The 21,376-nt window shown below is 40.7% G+C and overlaps 1 protein-coding gene across 1 annotated transcript in view; it reads left to right on the top strand.

Moving 5' to 3' along the window:
* SLC1A1 (solute carrier family 1 member 1) overlaps positions 1-21,376 on the top strand; it is a 92,199-nt gene that overhangs the window by 38,319 nt on the left and 32,504 nt on the right. The window contains exon 3 of the mRNA XM_019478189.2: positions 19,088-19,180. Within this exon, the coding sequence (XP_019333734.1) occupies positions 19,088-19,180 (93 nt within the window). The remainder of the gene's footprint in view (positions 1-19,087; positions 19,181-21,376) is intronic.

Raw genomic sequence — 21,376 nt, 5'->3', positions numbered from 1 at the left:
TTATATCAAAATGATGCTGAATTGCTGAAAAATAAATGGAAGTTTAATATATTGCTTTTTAAAATACTTGCAGTTCAGCCTCCACAAAGCAAGTATTTGTCCCATTTTAATAGTTTTGTCCAATCTTTGTTCATTAGCTTGCTTCTTAGAACGCTAACAGACAGCAAAAGATCTTTTTCACTCAAAAAGCAAGGTGTGTGTGATAATATCTTTTATTGGACCTTTTGGGCACTTTACCCTTCCAAGGGCATTTTGTTCTGAGAACCTTGTTGAACATATAGTTACTCCAATAAAAAATACTAACAAACCTACCTTTTTTCTTGCATATTTCCTGGACCATCACTGTTACAACACTGCAATTCCTGTCGTCTAAATTTAGATACAATCGGTTGTAAGGCTTAGCCAGTTAGAAAACTAGGAATTTATTTATTGTGTCCTTATATTTTACCCATAGATTTTTTTAAAAACTGAACAATGGATGGGGCTCTTTCCATTTAAGGAATAAAGAGGCCTATGAAATTAATTATCTGCTACAGATGTTGTATTTTATATTATACAATTCTTGCAGTTTTTTCTACTGGTTGTTTCCATTCATTTGTATTATTTTTTCAGTGCAGAGGGGGATACACTTTTCCAGATTGAGGGGAAAATGTAACCCAGAAAGAAATAATTCATCCCACATTTAACTATGAACAGGCAGTTAAGGAGGCAGCTCTGACTTTTCCCTGTGACTTGCAAAATGAAAGTACTTCTGCACTGCAAGGATTTTTTATTTTTTTTTGTATTTTTGACAGCCCCTCCCCTCCCCCCCACATAGGTAGGATGAACTATGTCAGCACAGACTAAGTTTTTCACTGGTATTGTATAGTTTGCATTCATTGAGTTCTTATTCAGTTTGCTTGCTTTGACTTTTCCCTGCTCATGATTAGAGTCACTGCAGGAAGTGAGTGATACAAAGTGTCACGAGCTAACACATGTTCAGCAAAAGAGGTACAACTGGACCTTCCAATGGTAGGGCAAACGTACAGATGTTTAAAAAGAAAAAGTGGGAGTTGAGACAGACAGTATGTTTTAGGCCAGGTTACTTACCAAGATTCTCAGTTTACTCATTTGTAAAATTAGTATAATATGTACTTCATGGAACTGTTGTAAAGCTTAGTTAATTAAGGTTGCTTCACAGTTTGTGATCTTTAGATGGAAGTCATTGCACAAATTATATTATAGTTAATTACAGGTAGCTGATGAAATGTCATCAAGTCACAAAGTCACTCGGGTTTCCCATGGTCCAGCTGCATTTGCCATGGTGCAGTTGTAATTTTACAGTCTCAGAATATAGGCCAAAGGTCATCTAAGTTTCTTAAAAACTTAGAAAAAACTCTTAAAAGATATATAACATTATACAAACCTTCTTTATACATCAAAAAGGAGCCAAAAAATGGGGGGTGAGCCAATTTCTGGTTTTGGTAATATCTTGTAATTACATCCCATCAGTTCAAATAACTTTTGTGCCCTCTAGCGACCCTCACAATCTTCTGTGTTTCAGAAGCCACAAACACCCTGAAGATGCTTTGCATAGTGTAGTTAGTTAATAAACAGTTATTTGGCCATGACTGTGCCTGGGTAATTCCTTTGTATCATGTATATTATATAAACTGCAAGACACAGCACATTTCCATGGAAATTCGCCTCTAAGTTGTGCTCTGAAGGATGTCAGAGGTATACACATCCTGGTGCGTGGTGTCACTGAAGCAGGAAGAACTGCAGAGTCATGGGCAATTAACAGGCAGCTTTGCTCCCATCCTCTTAAGCCTAAGATCATCAGCCAGACCCCATCAATACTGGTTGCCAGCAGAGACAGGCCTACATTATTTAAGGGTTTAAATTATAATAATAAAACTTTGAAGTGCACTTCTGGTTCACAGAGCATGATCATCACAAACTCTCAAGGGCAAAGAGTCTGGAGAAAATGTACTGCTGAGTTCTGCGGCACTGGTGCCTCTAGTCACTGCCTGTACCGTATCACCAGGCATTCATTGATTGGGGCACTCTGGTCAGGTGAAAATTTGTGAGTGTTCTGATTCATTGCACTGACCTTCTGCATATAAAATAAGCTGAATTCTTTTCTCCATATTCCCTTATCTGTAATACCATTAATTCCCTGAGCAATTAATGTATGTAATGTCTTCATAGTGTTTTCTTTGTAGGAGTCTCTAAGCTAGTAAGTGTCCACCTGTTTCTTTGACTACCAGTAATTCCTGTCTAACAAAAGTACTTTCAATAGTCACACAGTTGTCTGTATTCACTGCATGTTTCATCTGCAGTAATAAGGAGGCTAGCTGTCTAATGTACCCATTAACTAACTCTAATTGGCCCTTTGGATTCACTTAGCATGTCTGTTTGGCAGAATGATGTGTTACCATCCCTCTAATTTATACTTTGGACATATCCCAGTCAAGCAACATTTTACATTCAACCCATTGATTCAATATCAACAAAAAATCTGATTTTTCTTAATGCCTTCCTTATGTTTGTGTCATGTAATATAGCAGACATACTATAACACAAGGAAGTTTTGTGCCTCTTGTCAATATAATGTTAAAATAGATCTGGGGCTAAATACAATATGGGAATTAATAGTACAGGTAATAGCAGCACCAGACCTGGGTGGATCTAGGCTTTTGAAAAGGGGAGTGCAGATGATGTGATACATTATCACATATAACACAACACATTTTTCTCCAGTTAAAGATAAAACTGAAGCTTCACTAATATGGTAGGGGCCTAGCACTATATTATTCAGTTTAAGATCAAAGCAAAAACAAATGTAACGTAACTATAAACAGACTCATACTAATTTGCTAGATTAAATATAAAGTTTTAAAAAACACAACAAACTAGCCAAAATAAATCGTTATTTTACTCCTGTAATTATACTAAATGTGAATTTATTATTCATATTTATAACTTAAGACAAAATCTAGCCTCATTGAACACTTTAACAGTGCATCCAACACTTCACTGTCAGTCATTTCCACACCTGAGTTAATGTTCACCTGAGTTAATATTACCACACCTGAAATCAGTTTTTTAGCTCGAGCTAAAAACAGTCTTCAGGGCTATGAAACAGGAGATATTTCCAGCAATGGCTAACACATAGCAAAATTGCAAAAGAAAGGATAGTTTGAATAGCAGAACATTGAGACCATTAAAAAGGAGAGAGGCTTGTTAACATCTGTGGAATGAAGAAATCAGGTAGATTGTAATGAACCATGAAGTCAATTGATTCCCTCACTACTGCCTGAATAGAATCACTGCTACCCTTCCCAAACAGTTGGTTTCGAAGTTTGAGCGGAGCAGGAATCAAAAGGGGATGCTACTGCACGAGTGCACCCCCAACCCCTAGATCCACCTCTGTCACCAGATATCAAATATTTGGGAATATATCTGGTGGGTAGTAAAAAAGAAAATAAATCGTATCTTGCTGTGAAGCACAGCAGGGGTCAAATGTCACCTGAATATAAGCCCTAATAATTGTATGCCTTGAAAAAGTTACGATTAGCCATTAACCTGTCTTTTAAGCTGATTGAAGTATGGTTTTTCCTTGTTCCATGGAAATGTAAGTTTTCAAAAACATTTTTTGCTCAGGCATCAGGAGCAAACCAACACCTTTAGAAATATTTCAGGCAGAGGAAGAGGAGGAAGAGAAAAATACTCATTCACTCCACAGTTGCCTGATTTAAGTCACTGCCAGGTTCAAATCAGGGGTCTGACCTTGACCCTATGGAAACCTGTAGCTACCATGCCATGGGATACTCTGCCATGGGCAATGGTCTGTCTCTCTGGTCCTTTTGACCAGAAATGTCATTTTTATTTTTACTGATACAAATATTCCCATAGAAAGTCTGGCTTTGTTGAATTGATATTTTCTAACAAAAATATGTTGGAGAATTCCTAGCTAGCTGTTTGCAAATATCTTCATTTTTCTTTTTCCTTCTTATATTGCATCTCATATAATGCTTGCATCATCTCTTTCATTGTTGAAATGGCAAACTTGCTGGAATATTGCAGCAAATGTTTTAGTATTCAAAGGAAATGACTCCATATCCATCCACATGAAGGATGAAAGTAGATCGCTTAATTTACATATTCTGTATGTGATAGTAGTTTTTGGTTTTTTTTAACCCTTTAAAAAATGTATTCAATATGTTGTATTACCATTCATAAAATGATGCAGCACTAAAAGGATTCACATTTAATTGTGCTACACAAGCTCTTAAACTAAAGAACAGTGATAATTAGAGCAAGTGCTTAATGTGATTGGTATGATAACTCTTCTAGAGTCAGAAGGAGAGTGTTCAAATGATCTTTCATAATTCTTATGGCTGGGAAAGGACCTCTAGTATTGGAAAGCAATTAGTCTTGGGGCCAGATTAGGATTGGTACATTAAGGGCATGTCTACATCCAAAATTTACCAAGTCAGGCAGTAGCACACACAGCCACTCTACCGCTCCCTTACTTTGCAGGCAAATTACACCAATTCTAGTTCAGAAGATAGTACGCATGAAGTGGCATAGCATGTTTGAGCATGCCATCCCTTGGCACAGTATATTTGCGATAAGACTTTGGTACCTAAATAAGGCTCAGACAGAATTTAGTTAATTAATTTACACCAAGCACTGCTGGATACCACACAACTCCTTAAACACTTAACTTGGAACTACAAAGATATCTTCGTATGTAAAAAAAACTTTTATGCACCGTGGTCAGCCAAGCAGCGGACTTTGACCTAGAATGGAAGTGGGGCAGTACCTAAACTCCGCTAAGTCCCCAAAGGGACCCAAATTAGTAGGCATCCTCAAATCACACCTAAAAGACACCAAGACTGAATTCAGCACAAAGTACAGCAGCCATAGCAACTTTCAAAAAGGAAAGGGAATTCAGCAAATTTAATATTTGGTTATACAGTATTTGTACACTGTTTTCTTGTAACTCATACTATTGTATCAGAAGTCAGGGCATGGATGCAAATAGCCTTTTACATAGAGGAGGGTCCCTTTACACAATTAGGCAACTATTTGAAAAGTCTATGGTCTCATACTCATTTCTGCAGAGACACTTGCTGCCATACTGGATGTCATCATTAATACAGGGCACATCTATACAAGACACTGCGTCGCCATAGTACTGATGGGCACGAACTGTAATGCCGATGCTACTGCACAGTAGCAATGAGGTACTGCACAGTAGCTTAGGAAAAATCCTGTGTGGCATTGGGACTGCGTGGTAACACCAGTTACTGCGCAATCATTTAGTACTCGCTTAAGCAAGTACTAAATGACTGTGCAGTAACAACTGCGCAGTCCAGCACACATGTAGATGTGCCCACAGTGTTTTTTATGACTAGAAAGAGCATCATTAACTCAAACCTACTTTAGAAACAAAGACCAATTATCTATGCCAAGTCAAATGCTGTGGCATACACTCATAGGAATGGGTGAACATATGCTAACTTTGCAAAATAACCCTAATAGCTTTTCACCCACCTCATCTTCTACTGGTATTACCAGGCCAAATTTCCATAACCAGCTCCTCCCGAGCACTTCTCCAACTCCTGACCATCACGGGGGAGAAAAAAACTTCTTTGTCTTCTGTTGGAGGTAAATACCTGCTCCTAAAAGAGAGGAAAGAATAGCCCAAGCCACTATTGTCTTTCCTTTAGTTCGTAGGTCTCACGTTTCACTTACTGGGACCTTATAGGATGGAGGAAGATTTTCCACCAGCATCTTTGAAAAGTAAATGAAAATCCCAGCCAGAACCAAGACCATTGGTTAAGAGAGACCTGGACTGGGATGGAACGTTTGCTGATTCCAGGACACTTCATCTATAGCACAGAACGTCATAGAATATTTTCACCTACTAAAGTGCATCTTATTTGTAAACAGACAAGGTTCCTTGGGTGAATTTGATATCTTTTATTAGACCAACCCAAATGGTTGGAGAATAGTTATTAAGCAAGCTTTCGGGTTCAAAAACCCTTCGTCAGGCTAAGGACGCTGCAGCAGTTGCTGCGTGCTCTTCCTGGATGGAATGAAAAGTAAACAAGCCAGGGGCTGGGCTGGGCTGGGGAGTCAGTTCCCCAGCCCAGCCCAGCCCCTGGCTTGTTTACTTTTCATTCCATCCAGGAAGAGCACGCAGCAACTGCTGCAGCGTCCTTAGCCTGACGAAGGGTTTTTGAACCCGAAAGCTTGCTTAATAACTATTCTCCAACCATTTGGGTTGGTCTAATAAAAGATATCAAATTCACCCAAGGAACCTTGTCTGCCTATATCCTTAGACCAACACGGCTACAACCTAAACCTCTCATTTGTAAATTGTTCTATCTTTCCAGATGGTCTTGAAATGTCATGCCTTTTTGTATGTCATGCAACTTGGAAATTTTCAGCATCTTCTAAAATCTGGTTTACATTAATAAGATAATGTTTGTAGGAAATGTAAAATTAAGGAAAGCAAGGCTGATCCATACTCAAAACACAGTGTGTGCATCTATGTGTTCATTAATGCACCATCGTTATGGGGCATTAAGTTTAGTACTTGCATAACTAAGTACTAAACGCACAGTAATTGGAGCTACTTCATAGTAGTGCGGGCACATGGCTTTTTACAGACGCTAACTGCACAGTAGCCTAATACTACTGCGCATGCACAGTAGCATATTAGCACAGATTTGTCCCAGCACACTACTGTGCAGTGTTATTAGGCTACTGTGCAGTTAGTGTTTCATGAAGACACACCCACTGGGTCTAAATGTGCACATACTTACTGTGCAGTAGACATTACTGTGCAGTAAACCTTCCAGCAGCCGTACTAGGATCTCCCAGTGCTGGCCCTATGGTTGCAGAGCTGGCACTGGGAGCTCCCTGCTGGTGAGGGTTGGAGACCCTGTTCCCCACCCAGCTCCCTGCTTACAGAGCTGAGCAGGGAACAGGCTAGAGAGCCTGATCCTCACCCCATTTTGTGACCATAGGGAACAGGCTCCCCAGCCTCTGCCCTGCAGTTGTGCAGCAGAGGCTGGGAATTGTCTAAGTCTGAAAAGGGTGAGAACCACTGGCTTGAAGTATAAGGAGTGTTTCATTGAATAAATGAGTTTGTATTGAAATAAGTTTGTATTGAATAAAATGTATAAGCTTCCAACACAGGTCAATGATGAGAATATATCTGGACATCCAACTCCTGATCAAAAATCATTAATCACAATTGAAAATAATACCTTAGTATTTACAGTATTTCCTATTGCAAGTAAAGAAAATATTGATGCAACTTTACCTGTCTAATACAAGAGGCTTTAAAAGAGGACTGTTGTAGTGATTTGACCATAAGCTATTGAAATAAATTAGAATTGCTGGAGTCAAGCAGAACTGTCAGCAGAAAGTAAAGTAATTTCAGAAAAGCAAATTAAAACTAAAATCAGAATTGTTTGCCAAAGATGATGGAAATCGGAACTGAAACATTGAATCTTATGATTAAGTGGGCAAGTCTACACGAGACGTTTACTGCGGTTGCCTAATTAGTTCTGCAATAAAGTCTCAGAGTCTACACATGTGGCCCTGTTAGGCCACAGTAAACTAATAACCACTGCCATAGGTTAGTACTTGTAAACACAAGTACTGTCTTGCGCAGTGTTATTTAGCATGCCGCAACACACGTGTAGACGCCGATGGGGTACCTGGTTGGGACACAAGGATACTTCAGTGCAGGAGCTTTTGCCCCAGCCAGGTCCTCCGTAGCATGTTGAGCCAAGCTGGAGCAGCCCTTGGCTGACAGGCTGACCTCCCAGCCCCCTGCAAGCCAGAGCTGCTCCCACCTGGCTCAGCATGTTACAGTCCCGGATGCAGTGTAAACACTGCACCCAGGAGCAATAAATTCCAGTGTGAACTGTGCCAGAGCTTATTCAGTTGCATTAATAGCATGTGTAGAGGCATCCAGGATGTCTGCAACTTTGATTCTGCCTTTTCTTTGTGCGTGTGAGATTACAGCTTTTCTGTAAGTCTCCTAGTACCAAGTAACTTCATACATTTTGAGCTTATATCCAAATCATATATAATGCACAGTCTTAAGACATTTTTCCTTCCTTCCTTTCTTTTCCTAAAACTAAACATGTTTTACCAACTGTGATTCACACAAACCGTATCATGTAGCAAGGAAACAACTATAGAATTTTTGTATAGAGCACTTCAATTACCTGTTGAAATGCATTAAATACATCCTGAAATACCTTCTTCTTTTCTTTTTCATACACCCATTGCAACAACCTAAAAAGCATTTTTAAATGGTTCTGTTTACTTGAGGTGTCCATGGCTTTGCATTTGGAAGTGACAGCTGAAATGGCAACAGGTAGCAGATAGAGAGAGAGAGAGAGAGAAAAATGATATACAAAACAATGCAGTAAAATTAGTGCAGTTTGGTGTAACTTTAAACTATATTTTTCCCCACAGGTTAACACCTTAATTACCATTCCAATATGTATAATAGCTGTACATATTTCAAATATTTCCATATTTCCATTCTGTCACTTTATAGCCATGATCCTGATTTAATCTTTCTGTTACAATGGCAAATTAAATACTAAAACCATCAGGGAGGGAGGGAGAGCTTGAGGGAAGCTGCCTCCCATGGTGCCCCATTGTTTGTCCCCCCAAATATCAGTTATTTCCTCACAGCACCACAATTTGGTCTATTTCTAAAGAAGATACAAATACCGGATAGAAGTTTGCTAAATGGCTGGCAGTTGTTTGGCCAAGTAAATCTCCAAAATCTTTTCATTAATGAAATGGTCCTTTGCTTAGATTTTTTTTTCTTAGCAATCAGCATCACATGCAAGCACAACAATCTGCTGTCCATGCTGGGAACCAGCCAGGTGAACACTGTGAAATCAATCTCCATAAGGAGAGAATTTATGTCTTGATCATCAAATGTAGCACTGTTGGCAAAGACTGCTAAACCATCCATCCCTTTGCTGATTCTACTTAATGATCAATTTATTGTGCAGGATAAGTGGGATGGTAGAAGAAATGGATTCTGTCAGTTTCCACAGATCTTGAATTGCCTCCTTTCAGCCTTGCTAGAAGCTTGGAGAACTGAGGAGAAATGCTGCAGATATGCACTTGGTGATGACTTTCATAATCTGTAGAGCACTAAAAAAACTGCTGAAGTATCCAAGTGCAAGACTTGTTCTTCACTGATACCACCATAGCAGCACTAGTGTTAATATAGACATGATCTGAAAGGACAATGGAACAAGAAGCCCTGGCAATTTAGACCCTTGCTCTTAGACAAGACTTCTCATATCACAGGTGTAACATGCAAAGATGCAGTCACCTTGCCCCTGTAGAACTGGCAAGATGGTAAGCCTGGAATATTCCCACTCCTTAGCTCTATCCTCTCTATGTCAAGATCATATGGGAGTTCTGAATTCACACAGCATTGTCCTAATAAAGCAGGGCATTATATGAATTTGGAATGGTAACATTATGCCATCAATCCAAAGTGAATACCAATAAGCATCATATGATTCATATTACTGTACAGTACAGTGCAATACCATATTTTGCAGAGAGCTATTAGAATTGATTTAGAGATTTGGATTCTTTTTCTAAATTGTGTTGGCACTATTTTACCTGCACCTCTTTAGGTGTCCTAGTATAAATAAGACAGTTGTCTCAAATGAAGAGAAAAATGTATATTGCATAAATTATAAGGTTACAATGTCAAGACATTATATCTTAGGAACTTCCAGTACTAAAGCAAGTACCAAGCCCCAAAGTTATTGTATCTTTCATTCAAAATGTCGTATAAAGCTAGAAACAGAAGCTGATGGATCATGGAATTTTAGGCCTTAAGTCTATCACTGTACCAAGATTGCATGTTAAGAGAAAATTCCACTGTTGTGACTGGCGGGGAGGGAAGAGGCAGACTATCGACACTACATAGAACCGTGAAAATAACAAAAAATAAATTACTGCTAGAGATGGCTAGATAGGGAGAGGCATACACTGAAGGGGGGCAGAGATTAGACATTGCTTTAAAAATAAAGTTCAAGCATATGACCAAAAGGGTGGCTAGTACCACATTTTCTCCCAGAATAAAATACACACCTTGTTTTTGAAAGGCAGGATGAAGAAAAAAAAGATTTTTCCAGAGTTGTCCATGCATAAAGGAAGGAAAGAGCCTACTCTTCAGCTGACTCAGCCTCTCTTAACTGTTAACTACAGCTGAAACCCTAGCTACTACTGAAGACTGATCTCCATGGGCCATATCTGTGATTCTGAAAAGAGCTAAAGAGTTTCTAGAGTTGTGATAGGAAGAGAGAGACCAGGAGGAGCTAGCAGACAGCACAATTACCCTAAGAAAGCTTGATTACTGGAACATCAAGACCATTAAAAAGGAGAGAAAAGGAGCTTCTTAATGACTCCTGGTGGAATTCTTGGGAATACTGTTTCACATTTGCTTAAATGGGTGTCCCACATAAACAAAACTGCCTCCTCGCAAGCAGGAGGGATAGGGAACCTAATTTGCCATTAGGTAGCAAGAAGATTTGACTCCAAATCTGGGGATCATGATATACAAGAAGGGCTTCCAGAAAACAACACTACATTTATACAAATAAAATCAAAAGAAGTTTTGAAAGGGTTCAAATATTACAGGTGATTGACATTATTGTCCTGTCTCAGTGGGATTCTGGTTTAATGTTTAACTGCAAAAAAACTAAATTAACAAGTGACTCAGAAAAGCTATGAATTTTTTCTGTTACACAATTAACAGGGGTGAGCCCAAATATAAAGGCCAGAGGCTGGACGCAGAACAGGAAGCCACATGACAATTGTGTTAATCTAATTCACTGTTTCCAACTCTCATGATTTTATTAGAAGCCTTGCAGTATTTGCTCTTTTGTTAAAGCCCAACCTCCTGAAGTCATGTGATTAAATATAAACTGAAATTTTTAAGTAGCTGGAAAAAATAACTGTCTGAAAGTCCCCAAAACCTCAAAAAACAAAAACAACCCCCCCCAATTTTTGTAAATCTCTTGATTTTTTTGAATGCTTAGTTTACAGAATCAAAATCTAGAATTCTGTCCTTCTAGCATTTAAAGTTCCACACTTCTAATCAAATGTATTTTCTTGTTCTATTCTGTGTAGGTTCTTATTCCCTGCTCAACTTCCTCAAGTGTATTAAGTAATGTGACTAGCAGCTCTCTTAGGATAACAGACGACCAATCTTTGTCCAGGGGGAGAAACTTATGCAGTAGAGTGTCTTGTTTTCATAGAGTTTGATGAACATTCTTTTTTTGTGCATTTGTTTGCAGTTTTTTTAGTGGTATTGTTAAATTGATGTTGTAGCTATGATGGTCCAGCAATTTACGCGCAAAGCAAGGATCTGCTAGAGTGATAACTTGCATTGGGCCAACTGAGCGATATCTGAGGAAGAATGTCTTGCCTTCAAAAGCTTGTCTAACTCTATCCCAACTATGCAGTTGGCCCAATTTTTTTTCAGTGAATATATAAAGTATATTCACTGAAATAAAATTTACAGTGGGTAAAGTAACTAGTGGGGCTAAGGTGTTGGACTTCAGAAGGGCCAACTTTAGCAAGCTTAGAAGGCTAGTTAGTGAGGGGATACAACTCAAGAACACAGAACATATGGGGGTCCAGGAGGGTTGGAGGTACCTCAAGGGAGTGATCCTTGGGGCTCAAAAGGAGTCTATCCCATTATGTAGGAAGGGAGGTAAGGGGGCAAAAAAGCCCCCTTGGCTGAACAGGGAACTCCAGGAGAGTCTGGGGGCAAAGAAAGAGATGTATAGGCAATGGAAGCGGGGAGCAGCCACCAAGGAGGAATATCTCTCCCTGGCATGCTATTGCAAAGAATCAGTTAAACAGGCCAAGGCAGGGCTTGAGCTCAGGCTGGCTTCAACAATCAAGGACAATAAAAAGTCCTTCAGGTATATAGGGGGCAAAAGGAAAGCTCAGAGCAACATAGGGCCCCTGCAGGACAAATCAGGAATGTTGGTGGTTGATGTGGGGAAAAAAGCAGAGCTCTACAATGAGTTCTTTGCTTCAGTATTTCTATGTATCGACCAGACCAGTTCCCCCACCTCGATCATTGATGGATGTCCACATGGCACCAGTCCGCCTATAGTTAGTTCTGAAATAGTTAAGGAGCTCCTGGAGGAGCTGGATGGATACAAGTCAGCAGGCCCGGATGACCTCCATCCATGGCTGCTGAAAGAATTGGCCAGTGTCATAGCTGAGCCGCTGGCACAGCTGTTCGAGCACTCGTGGTGCTCTGGCCAGGTCCCTGAGGACCGGAGAAGGGCCAATGTGCTGCTCATTTTCAAGAAAGGGAGAAAGGATGAGCCGGGTAACTTTAGACCAGTCAGTCTTACCTCTATTCCTGGGAAAATGCTAGAGAAAATAATCAAGGAACACATTTGTGCAGGCCCAACAGGGAAAACGATGCTGAGGGGAAACCAGCACAGGTTTGTCACAGGTAGATCCTGCCTGACAAACCTTGTAGCCTTCTATGACCAGGTCACGCACTGCCTGGATGCGGGAGCCGAGGCTGATGTCATCTTCCTGGACTTTAGGAAGGCCTTCGACACAGTTTCGCACCCTATCCTCATTGGGAAGCTAGCAGACTGTGGAGTGGACACCTACACGGTCAGGTGGGTGGCCAACTGGCTTAGGGACCGCACCCAGAGAGTGGTGGTGGATGGTTCCTTCTCGGCCTAGAGGGAGGTGGGCAGCGGGGTCCTGCAGGGTTTGGTCCTCGGACCGATATTATTCAATATCTTCATCAGCGATTTGGACGAGGGCGTGGAGAGCACCCTCTCCAAGTTTGCTGGTGATACCAAGTTATGGGGCAAAGTTAGTACACCGGCTGGCAGGGAGCAGATTCAGGCTGACCTGGACAGGTTGGATCAATGGGCAGAGAGAAATAGGATGCAATTTAATAAAGATAAATGTAAGGTACTCCACCTGGGAAGGAGGAACACCTATAGGTTAGGGAGTGTCCTTCTCAGCAGCTCAGAGGCAGAGAGGGATCTTGGAGTCATAATTGACTCCAAGATGAACATGAGCCGGCAGTGTAACGAGGCCATCAACAAGGCCAATCGCACCTTGTTGTGCATTAGCAGGTGCATGACTAATAGAACAAAGGAGGTGATGCTCCCCCTCCATGCAGCACTGGTCAGGCTGCAGTTGGAGTACTGTGTCCAGTTTTGGGCACTGCACTTCAAGAGGGACACGGGGAATCTGGAGAGGGTCCAGAGGAGGGCCACTCGCATGATTAGTGCCCTTCATAACAGACCCTATGGGGGGAGGTTGAGAGCGCTGAATCTCTTCAGCCTTCACAAGAGACGGCTGAGGGGAGATCTTGGCTGCCTATAAATCTATTAGGGGAGGTCAACGGGGAGTGACTAGGAATAACGGGTGTAAACTTGTTGAGAGTGGATTTAGGTTAGATAGTAGGAGAAATTTTTCACAGTAAGGGTGGCCAGGATCTGGAATGGGCTTCCAAGAGAGGTGGTGCTATCACCAATCATGGAGGTCTTCAAGAGGAGGCTCGATAGTCACCTGGCTGGGGTCATCTGACCTCGGTCCTCTTTCCTGCCAGGGGCAGGGGGTCGGACACAATGATCCATTGTGGTCCCTTCTGACTTTACAATCTATGAATATATATTGTGCTGTATTTATGTTAGAGAAGGCACAGAAAAGCATCTTGCACTGGGAGGGAGAACAATTTGCAAAGAACATTGTGTTTAATCAGTTACATCAAAATGGTGAAAACCTGTGGAAATTACCTCACAGGAGAGAGGACAGCTGCTTTCAGAACATCATTACATTATAAAACCTTCAGTCTACTCCAGCACATTTTTATCCATGCATTTTAAAGCCAAAAAGGACCCTTGTGATCATCTTGTCTGGCCTCCTGCATAACACAAGCTATAGGATTCCAAGTATTAATTTCTGTTTCAGATTCAGTAGCCTTTGCTAGAATGAAGTTTTTTAAAAAGACTGTAATCTTGGTTTAAAGATTCCCAGTGATGGACAATCCACCTCAATGATTCACTCTGTACTGTGCATTTACCGTCTGCTCCTGCACATGTGGTAGCTTCATCAAAACCTAATAACGAGCTAGCTGCTGAAAAAGCAAATAGTACATAGGCAAAACTATATTTGTATCCAGTACAGAAGCTTGCTAAGACTATTATTGGGTTTTTATCTTTTACCAACAGAATTGCAAGCTTTCTGTTGTGGAGCATATATATTCTATTTTGCATTCAGGGAATGAATGAATATGCTTATGAATTGGATCGTGTAGGGTACATTCAAGGTTTCATTTTATAAAATCTTCATGAATCCTTTTGGTTAGTTTCACTGAGGTTTTTGAGATTAGACAAAGACTTGTTTTATACTTGAGAAGGGGGAGAAGCACAATAACATTGTCCTATTCTAGGATGCTAATTGTTCATTCCTGCCTACTTGCTAACAGGGACTATTATCATGTGAGAGTGTTTTTTTCCCCTCATACTTCTTAAAGTTAAAATGCATGCCATGCTTCCCCAAGTGAAACTAATAGTAACAAAGGGAAAATGAAATAAAAAGAAAAAAGAATGAAGTAGCTGGTATACATCATCTGTGTGTGTGGGAGTTGTCATGAAATACTACTTGACTGCTTTGCTCCACAGGTAGAATCATAAAACCTGAGGAAGATCCTTTTATTGAAGTGCTTTTTAAGTATGACATTCTTTTCTGAAAAATAACAGTGTAAAAAATGCATCCTTCTTACGCAGAGTAGCTCCCTTATGTATTTAGTCACATCTGTTTCATAGTTTTTAGGACCTGGGATGGTAGTAGTAGATATGTTTGGGCTATCTTTTACTGCTGTTATATTTTCTTGCATACCTTACTCAACTTTTTACCAAAAAAAGGTTATGGAAATTGGGGTGTGTATTATACGAGAGAAAATATGGTAAGAGGAGCTTCTGCCACTTACTGAGTGAAACTGAAAGTAATGTCTGTGTGGGAGATCCACAAGGAGCAGAAAAAGGGACACTTAGCTCCCTAGCTGCTGCTACTTAGTTACTTGCTACAAGAGCAAATTTTTTTTTTTTTTTTTTAAGCATAACAAAGAAAAGACATGTCTCTCTTATTCCAGGCTGCATTGTACACAAGAATATATGGCAGTACTACACATCAGCAATTGGCATGTGAGAGTGAGATGGCTTCCAGCATCACTTGCTCACCAACATAGTAGGCAGCCAAGTTAAAAATGCAGGGCCTTATTGGCCCTAAATTGAATTGCTGTAAGGGGGAACTTGATTTGGAGCTAACAGAATTAGGAATTTATGTCATACTGTAACATTTCTGCCAGGCACTGGATGGCAGGAACAAGGGCCAGGTTCCATTCTGGGGTCTAAATAAATTTAACCTTGGCTCAAGCCCCCACTCAGACCACCTGGGAAACACTAAATAAATTACTAGGGTGCCCTAGTTAAACAAAAACCCCTCATCGCAAGCAGTGTAAACACAGAGAACAAATTTATTACAGAAAACAAAGGCAAAGAGAACAAAGAAAATAATGCAATTTAAAACACTACCAACTACAAGGCATAGCTCATAGATTGCACCCTCTTCGGGAGGCTTCACCCATGCCCAGGCAGTCTGGGACTTGGGGCTCACCCAAAAGGCAGTTCCAGGGGCTTGCACCCTTATACCTGACCTTTAGCAATGGGCTGGAGGGAGAGGCTTCACTGGAGAGTCCTTTGAATTGCTCCTTGGGTTTGCTGGGCCACAGGAAGCTGCTAAAGTGAATGGGTCCTCCTTTGTTGCAAAGGGCCCCTGTAGGGCGATCCCCACTTCCATGTGGTGGCCTTGAGGGGTTAACTGTGGCTCCAGACAGCATGCCACACCCCTACATTCCTAGTCCCAATCCTAGCTCTGCTGGGCAGAAACTGCCAGAAGACGACTTCGAAGGAGAGGTCAGGCCTACCCCACTGGGTGGCCATCATAGAGGACATTTCAGTTTTCTGCTACTCTGTCCTCTGTTGATATGAAACCCAACACCTTTATATTCTTCTCTTGAAGAAGAGAAAAATAGAGGACATAAAGGTGTCGGGTTTCGTATCAATAGAGGACAGAGGACAACCAGACTATCCTCTATGATGGCCGCCCTACTAAGGCCTGAACAGATAGCTGGGGTTCAGCCATGCAGTTAGACTGAAACAGAAACAGCAAGCAAAGGCCCAGGCCTCTGCCTGTGGCTATGACATCTGGTCTCAGCTATAACCTACACTGAGACAATACAATTACAAAACAGAGGGGGCCAGGCCCCTGTAGCCAGTAACTGGGCAGTTTGCTTCAGAGATTAACACCCCTATGGTGTTAACCTACTTAAGAAAAAAAAAAGAGGAAATAGGAGTCTTAAACTGCAAAACAGACTTTCTCACCCTCTATCTGAGACTTTCCCTTCAAATAATGTTTGTGTATCTCTCCAGCAAAGAGGGGGGGGAGATCCCCAGACCCCTCTACGGGGAGCAGGTTTTCTGGCTCCCAACGCAGCTCTCAGCAGCCACCGGAGAAAGGGACCCACAACCTTAGTGAGTGGTTCCTATATACCTGGTGTGACATCACCCAAGCCTGGTCCAATCAGGGAGGGCCACACTTTAGTCTTTCTCCCCACCAATCTGCCCAAAGAATCCCCTGCTCCCTCTGCCCAGTGAAGACAGAGGGTTTTACATATTTTGCCTGGATACAGCTTGCCATGTGTTGAGCAGACAGAAAGCAAACTCAAAAGCAAAGCTGTGTTGTTAAGAATCTCTACCCCCACCGCCCACTTTAGGACTGTTGGTAAGATTAATAATGCTCCGTAGGTGAACATTACTAATCAGTAGTGTAAGTAGGGATGAGTGACCAGGGCACCAGCCCCAGGCCATCACTGCCAGCTTGCCCACTGACACTGATCAGGGCACAGAACCTGGTTGTTACACTTTGGTTATTAATAGCATGTGCAACAAGGTTTAATATTAACTACCTTGTTTTCTAAACTTTACAAATATTTCCTCTAATGACTGTGTAGGCTCAAAGTTCTTGGTCTCAAGGCATTCCTCACTGGACTCAAGGCACCCCTCCATAACTTTTGTGAATTTCAAAAACTAATTGTGTTCCAGTGCTTACCTCTTTACACGGGATGGGCAGTAGGGGTAGGGGATCATCCAGGCAGGGACAGGCCTAAGCCTGGCTTATTCACTTACCATATCTGCTTATCTCCTTGCACCTCGTGGCACCCTACAAGGCATCTGGCAACACCCCAGCATGCCCCAGCACCCTGGTAGGGAGTCACTGGTGTAGGCTTTAGTGGAATCTACCCATTTTTCTTTTTAAATCACAATTTAGAATCTTGTAAGTGAATTTACTACTTGTAGGAAGCGGGAATTTGATGACCAGATAATTACTCGCAAAACAGTTTAATACTCATTATCATCTATATTTCAAGTACATATCCGATAGTGATGTAATATGCAAAAAACAGACAGTAGCAATGCAAGCTTCCTTCCGTCTGCTGTGCATATGTTATCTAATGATAGTCCCATCTCAATGCCCATTCTGTCATTTGCTTCTCAGATGATATTGATATCACAAGGATACACAGGGCTAAAAGTGATACTGATTTGTTTTGTTTTTTCCTGTACATGGAAATTGATAATACAGATATTTTTTTCCTTGAGATACAAGTGTTTTATTTCATCGTCTCTATAGTTTCCTGTATGTAAATAACCTTATTCTTCTGTATTTTCTGTGAGGTCCTACAAGTAATCAAATAGATGGGAAAATGGTAATTAATCTCCTTTTTTAATGGTTGTGTATGCACAATTTGGACTACAGCTGGCAATAACCCTGTACTAGTTATTATTATTAGCTTATCTTTTAGAAGGACTTATAATTTTATACAGGGCATTTGCCAAGATCCCTGTAATAGTCAGAAATCCATATTTGAGATGTGTCAGATAAATTTGTCTTTAAAAATATTTGGGCTTAAATCTACTTACTCTTCAGAAGTTAAACATCCTCATAACTCTTTATTTCCATATCTAAAAGAAAATGACAAGCTTCTGAGAGTCTGATTTAATATATAAAAGGATCACAAATATATAAAAAACATGTGTCAAGTTTTCAAATTATTTTAGTGTTGTTTTTTTTTAACTGTTGCCCCGGGTATTAAATTTGTTACATGTAGCCAGACCTATAAATCTTGGAAACCATTAAATTTTCAGTGCAGATATTTTACATAAGAAAATCTCTCCCAAAAATCTGGTTGATGTACTATCAGTGTTAAAAGTTTAGCTGCCTTCAAATATAATTGTAGTTTGAGAATGCTCTTGGGATGCATACAACAGAAAAAAGCAACTCTTGCTTGCAGATCTAAACACAGGAGGAGTTGCCCACCCACTGGGGGCAAAATGTGTACTCTTAAGTTCTAATTTTTTTTAAAGAAAAAAGAAAATAAACTTCTTCTTTGCAACCAAAAAGTTATCCATGGATGAATCAATGCGTTTGTTGTCCAAGTGTACAACCAAGCAGACTAGGACAGTGCCACTGAATGTTGTGAATTACCTTCATTCTTCTCATTGGGGTTTAAATTTTGAAGCCAAATGATGGCTTTTAAAAATATATATTAAGAGGAATAATGCATCGCCTGACTAAGTGAATCAACAAAGCGCCCTCAGCTTTTTCCTAGAAAAATAAACACTTGCTAATAGAATAGAGTGCCAAAAGAAAAAAAAAACTCCAGTCAATCCAGATGAGATAATGCCTTACCTGACTGAGGCAGCAAAGCACTTGTTACCTGGATGATAAAGTACCTCAAGCAAACACCTCAGCCTATTGCAGAAAGTTTTCCTGGATATTACTACCGTTGAGCATTAGATGTGTAGGAAAAATTAAAGAATGATTAAATATTTCCCACATATAAATAAATCACTCTATATTCATGATGTGTGTATTCTCTAAAATCTGTTCATTTTTTTTTCTCTAGGTGTTGCTGCTTTAGACTCCAGCGTTTCTGGGAAGATAGGTCTGCGTGCAGTCGTGTATTATTTCTGCACTACCGTCATAGCTGTAATTCTAGGTAATATACAATACTGAAGTCTTCACAATCTTTAATACTGTTTAATTATGAGTTCACAATATCAACACCATATCAGGTTTTCAGTGTTAATACAAATACTTGACATTCAAATAAGCACTTCAATTAATGTTTTGTGTCCTGAGATTCTAAAGTTGAGTAAGTGATTCATAGATTCATAGACATTAGGGCTGGAAAGGACCTCAGAAGATCATCAAGTCCAGCCCCCTGCCCCAGGGGCAGGAAGTCAGCAGGGGTCATAGGATCCCAGCAAGATAAACATCCAAATTTCTCTTGAAGGTGTTCAGTGTTGGTGCTTGAACCACCTCCAGCAGCAGTCTATTCCAGACCGTGGGGTCTCAGACAGTAAAGAAGTTCTTCCTTACATCCAGCCTGAAACCAAGTGAGCTATCTCACATTAAGGGTTAATACTATTTTTTGTATACACAGCTCTGACTTGCTGCGTGAGCAGGTTTGTGGCTAGGAGCCAGGATACTGGGCCCAATCCATGTTCTGGATAGCAGGGGCGGGGGGAGGGGGAGGGGGCTGGTAGCAGTACACCCTGGGAGTCTGGAGGACTGCAGATTGCTTGTTTTATCTCCATGGAGCAGACTGAAATTACCCTAACATGAGCTAGGTAGCTTCAAGTTATCCTTCACCAGAAGTGGTATAACAGATGCTCAGAAAGCATCTAACAGAAGTTAATGAACTTTACTGTGCAGGTGCTCACATTTTAAGTGTCCTTAGCATGGTATAAGTATAATGTTCACCCTAAGATCCTTTTCAGGGGTTCCTGACAAACCAATTAGTGTTGTGGGGAATCTAAGAAAGAGTCTTAGGGCCTGATTCTGCATTTGTGAAGTCAGTAGGAAATTTGCCACAGGATTCCAGCTGGGCAAAATTAAAAACTATTTGCCTAGGAACAGTTGTATTATAATTAATTATTAGTGGGGTATAATTGATTGAATAACATCCTGTCCTTTTAAAGGCCAGAAGTAAAACAAATAGAAATTCCTCAGCTCCAGTCCCAAAAGCATAATTATAAAAGTAAGGCTCATTTCAGCCAACATTCCCCAATGCAAGAATATATAGTGTGACACACCTCTTGAGAGAAGGAATTCCTCTCGTTCGTTCTTTTTTCACTCTCCGGTTTCACTCCTAACTTCCTGCAGCTCTCTCTCTTTTTCTCTACTGCAGGAAATTAATTCCACACGGCCAACTGAGCCACCATACAAATGCCTGTACACAGAATATGGGGGTGTTGGTTATATCCATGCTGGTCTAAGGACATAGGCAGACAAGGTTCTTTGGGTAAACATAGTATCTTTTATTAGACCAACTAAATAGTTGGAAAAATTATTTTTTGCAAGCTTTTGGGCACAAACACCCTTCTTCAGGCATAAGGGGAGTCTACTGGTGTTTTGTAGTGGCTTCTAGTCCACCCAGTAGAGCACACAAAACACCAGCAGACTCTCCCTATGCTTGAAGAAAGGCGCTTGTGCCTGAAAGCTTGCAGAGAACAATATTCCAACTATTTAGTTGGTCTAATAAAAGATACCACATTTACCCAAAGAACCTTGTTTGCCTATGTACACAGAATAATCATCTGTGGCCCCTCTGCTAACCCAAAGCATTGGATTAACTTCCTCTGTTAACAGCTTTTCTGAGTGGTCATTCTGCCTATCACAAGACTAAATTTTGTGCCCACTGCTGAGAATATTAAATATAGATTTAAAGGAGGATTTTTTTCTGCAGAAGTTAGAGTTATTTAAGAGCTGAAAACCTGAAGGAGTATATACACATGGGGCTACATTTACCTCTGCTGTAATTTCACTGATACCAAGCACTGTGGAGGCATTTTACCAATCATTTCCATAGCTGAGGACAGGGCCGTCCAACATACAGCCTGCAAGAGTGTTTAACATGAGGCCTACGGAAGAGGCCGCCTCTTCCACTGCCCTTTGGCAGGGGAGAACACCTGAGAGAGGGGGCTGTGCACCTCTAGTACTGCCCTCATGGTGAGGGTAGATCCCAAGGGACTGCCCCCAGCGTGTGGGGCCCACAGAGTCTGCATCCCCACACATTGAAGTTGGACAGTCCTGGCTTAGGAAAGTGTATAGTTTACATATAAATATGAGAACTTTCAGTGACTAAGTTTACAGAAAGATTAAATAAAGAATAAATTGTCAGTTGTCAGCT

Source organism: Alligator mississippiensis, chromosome 3, assembly GCF_030867095.1.
Source record: "Alligator mississippiensis isolate rAllMis1 chromosome 3, rAllMis1, whole genome shotgun sequence".
Lineage (NCBI taxonomy): Eukaryota > Metazoa > Chordata > Crocodylia > Alligatoridae > Alligator > Alligator mississippiensis.
The sequence above is the reverse complement of the archived record's forward strand: the minus strand, read 5'-3'. Positions and strand labels throughout refer to the sequence as shown.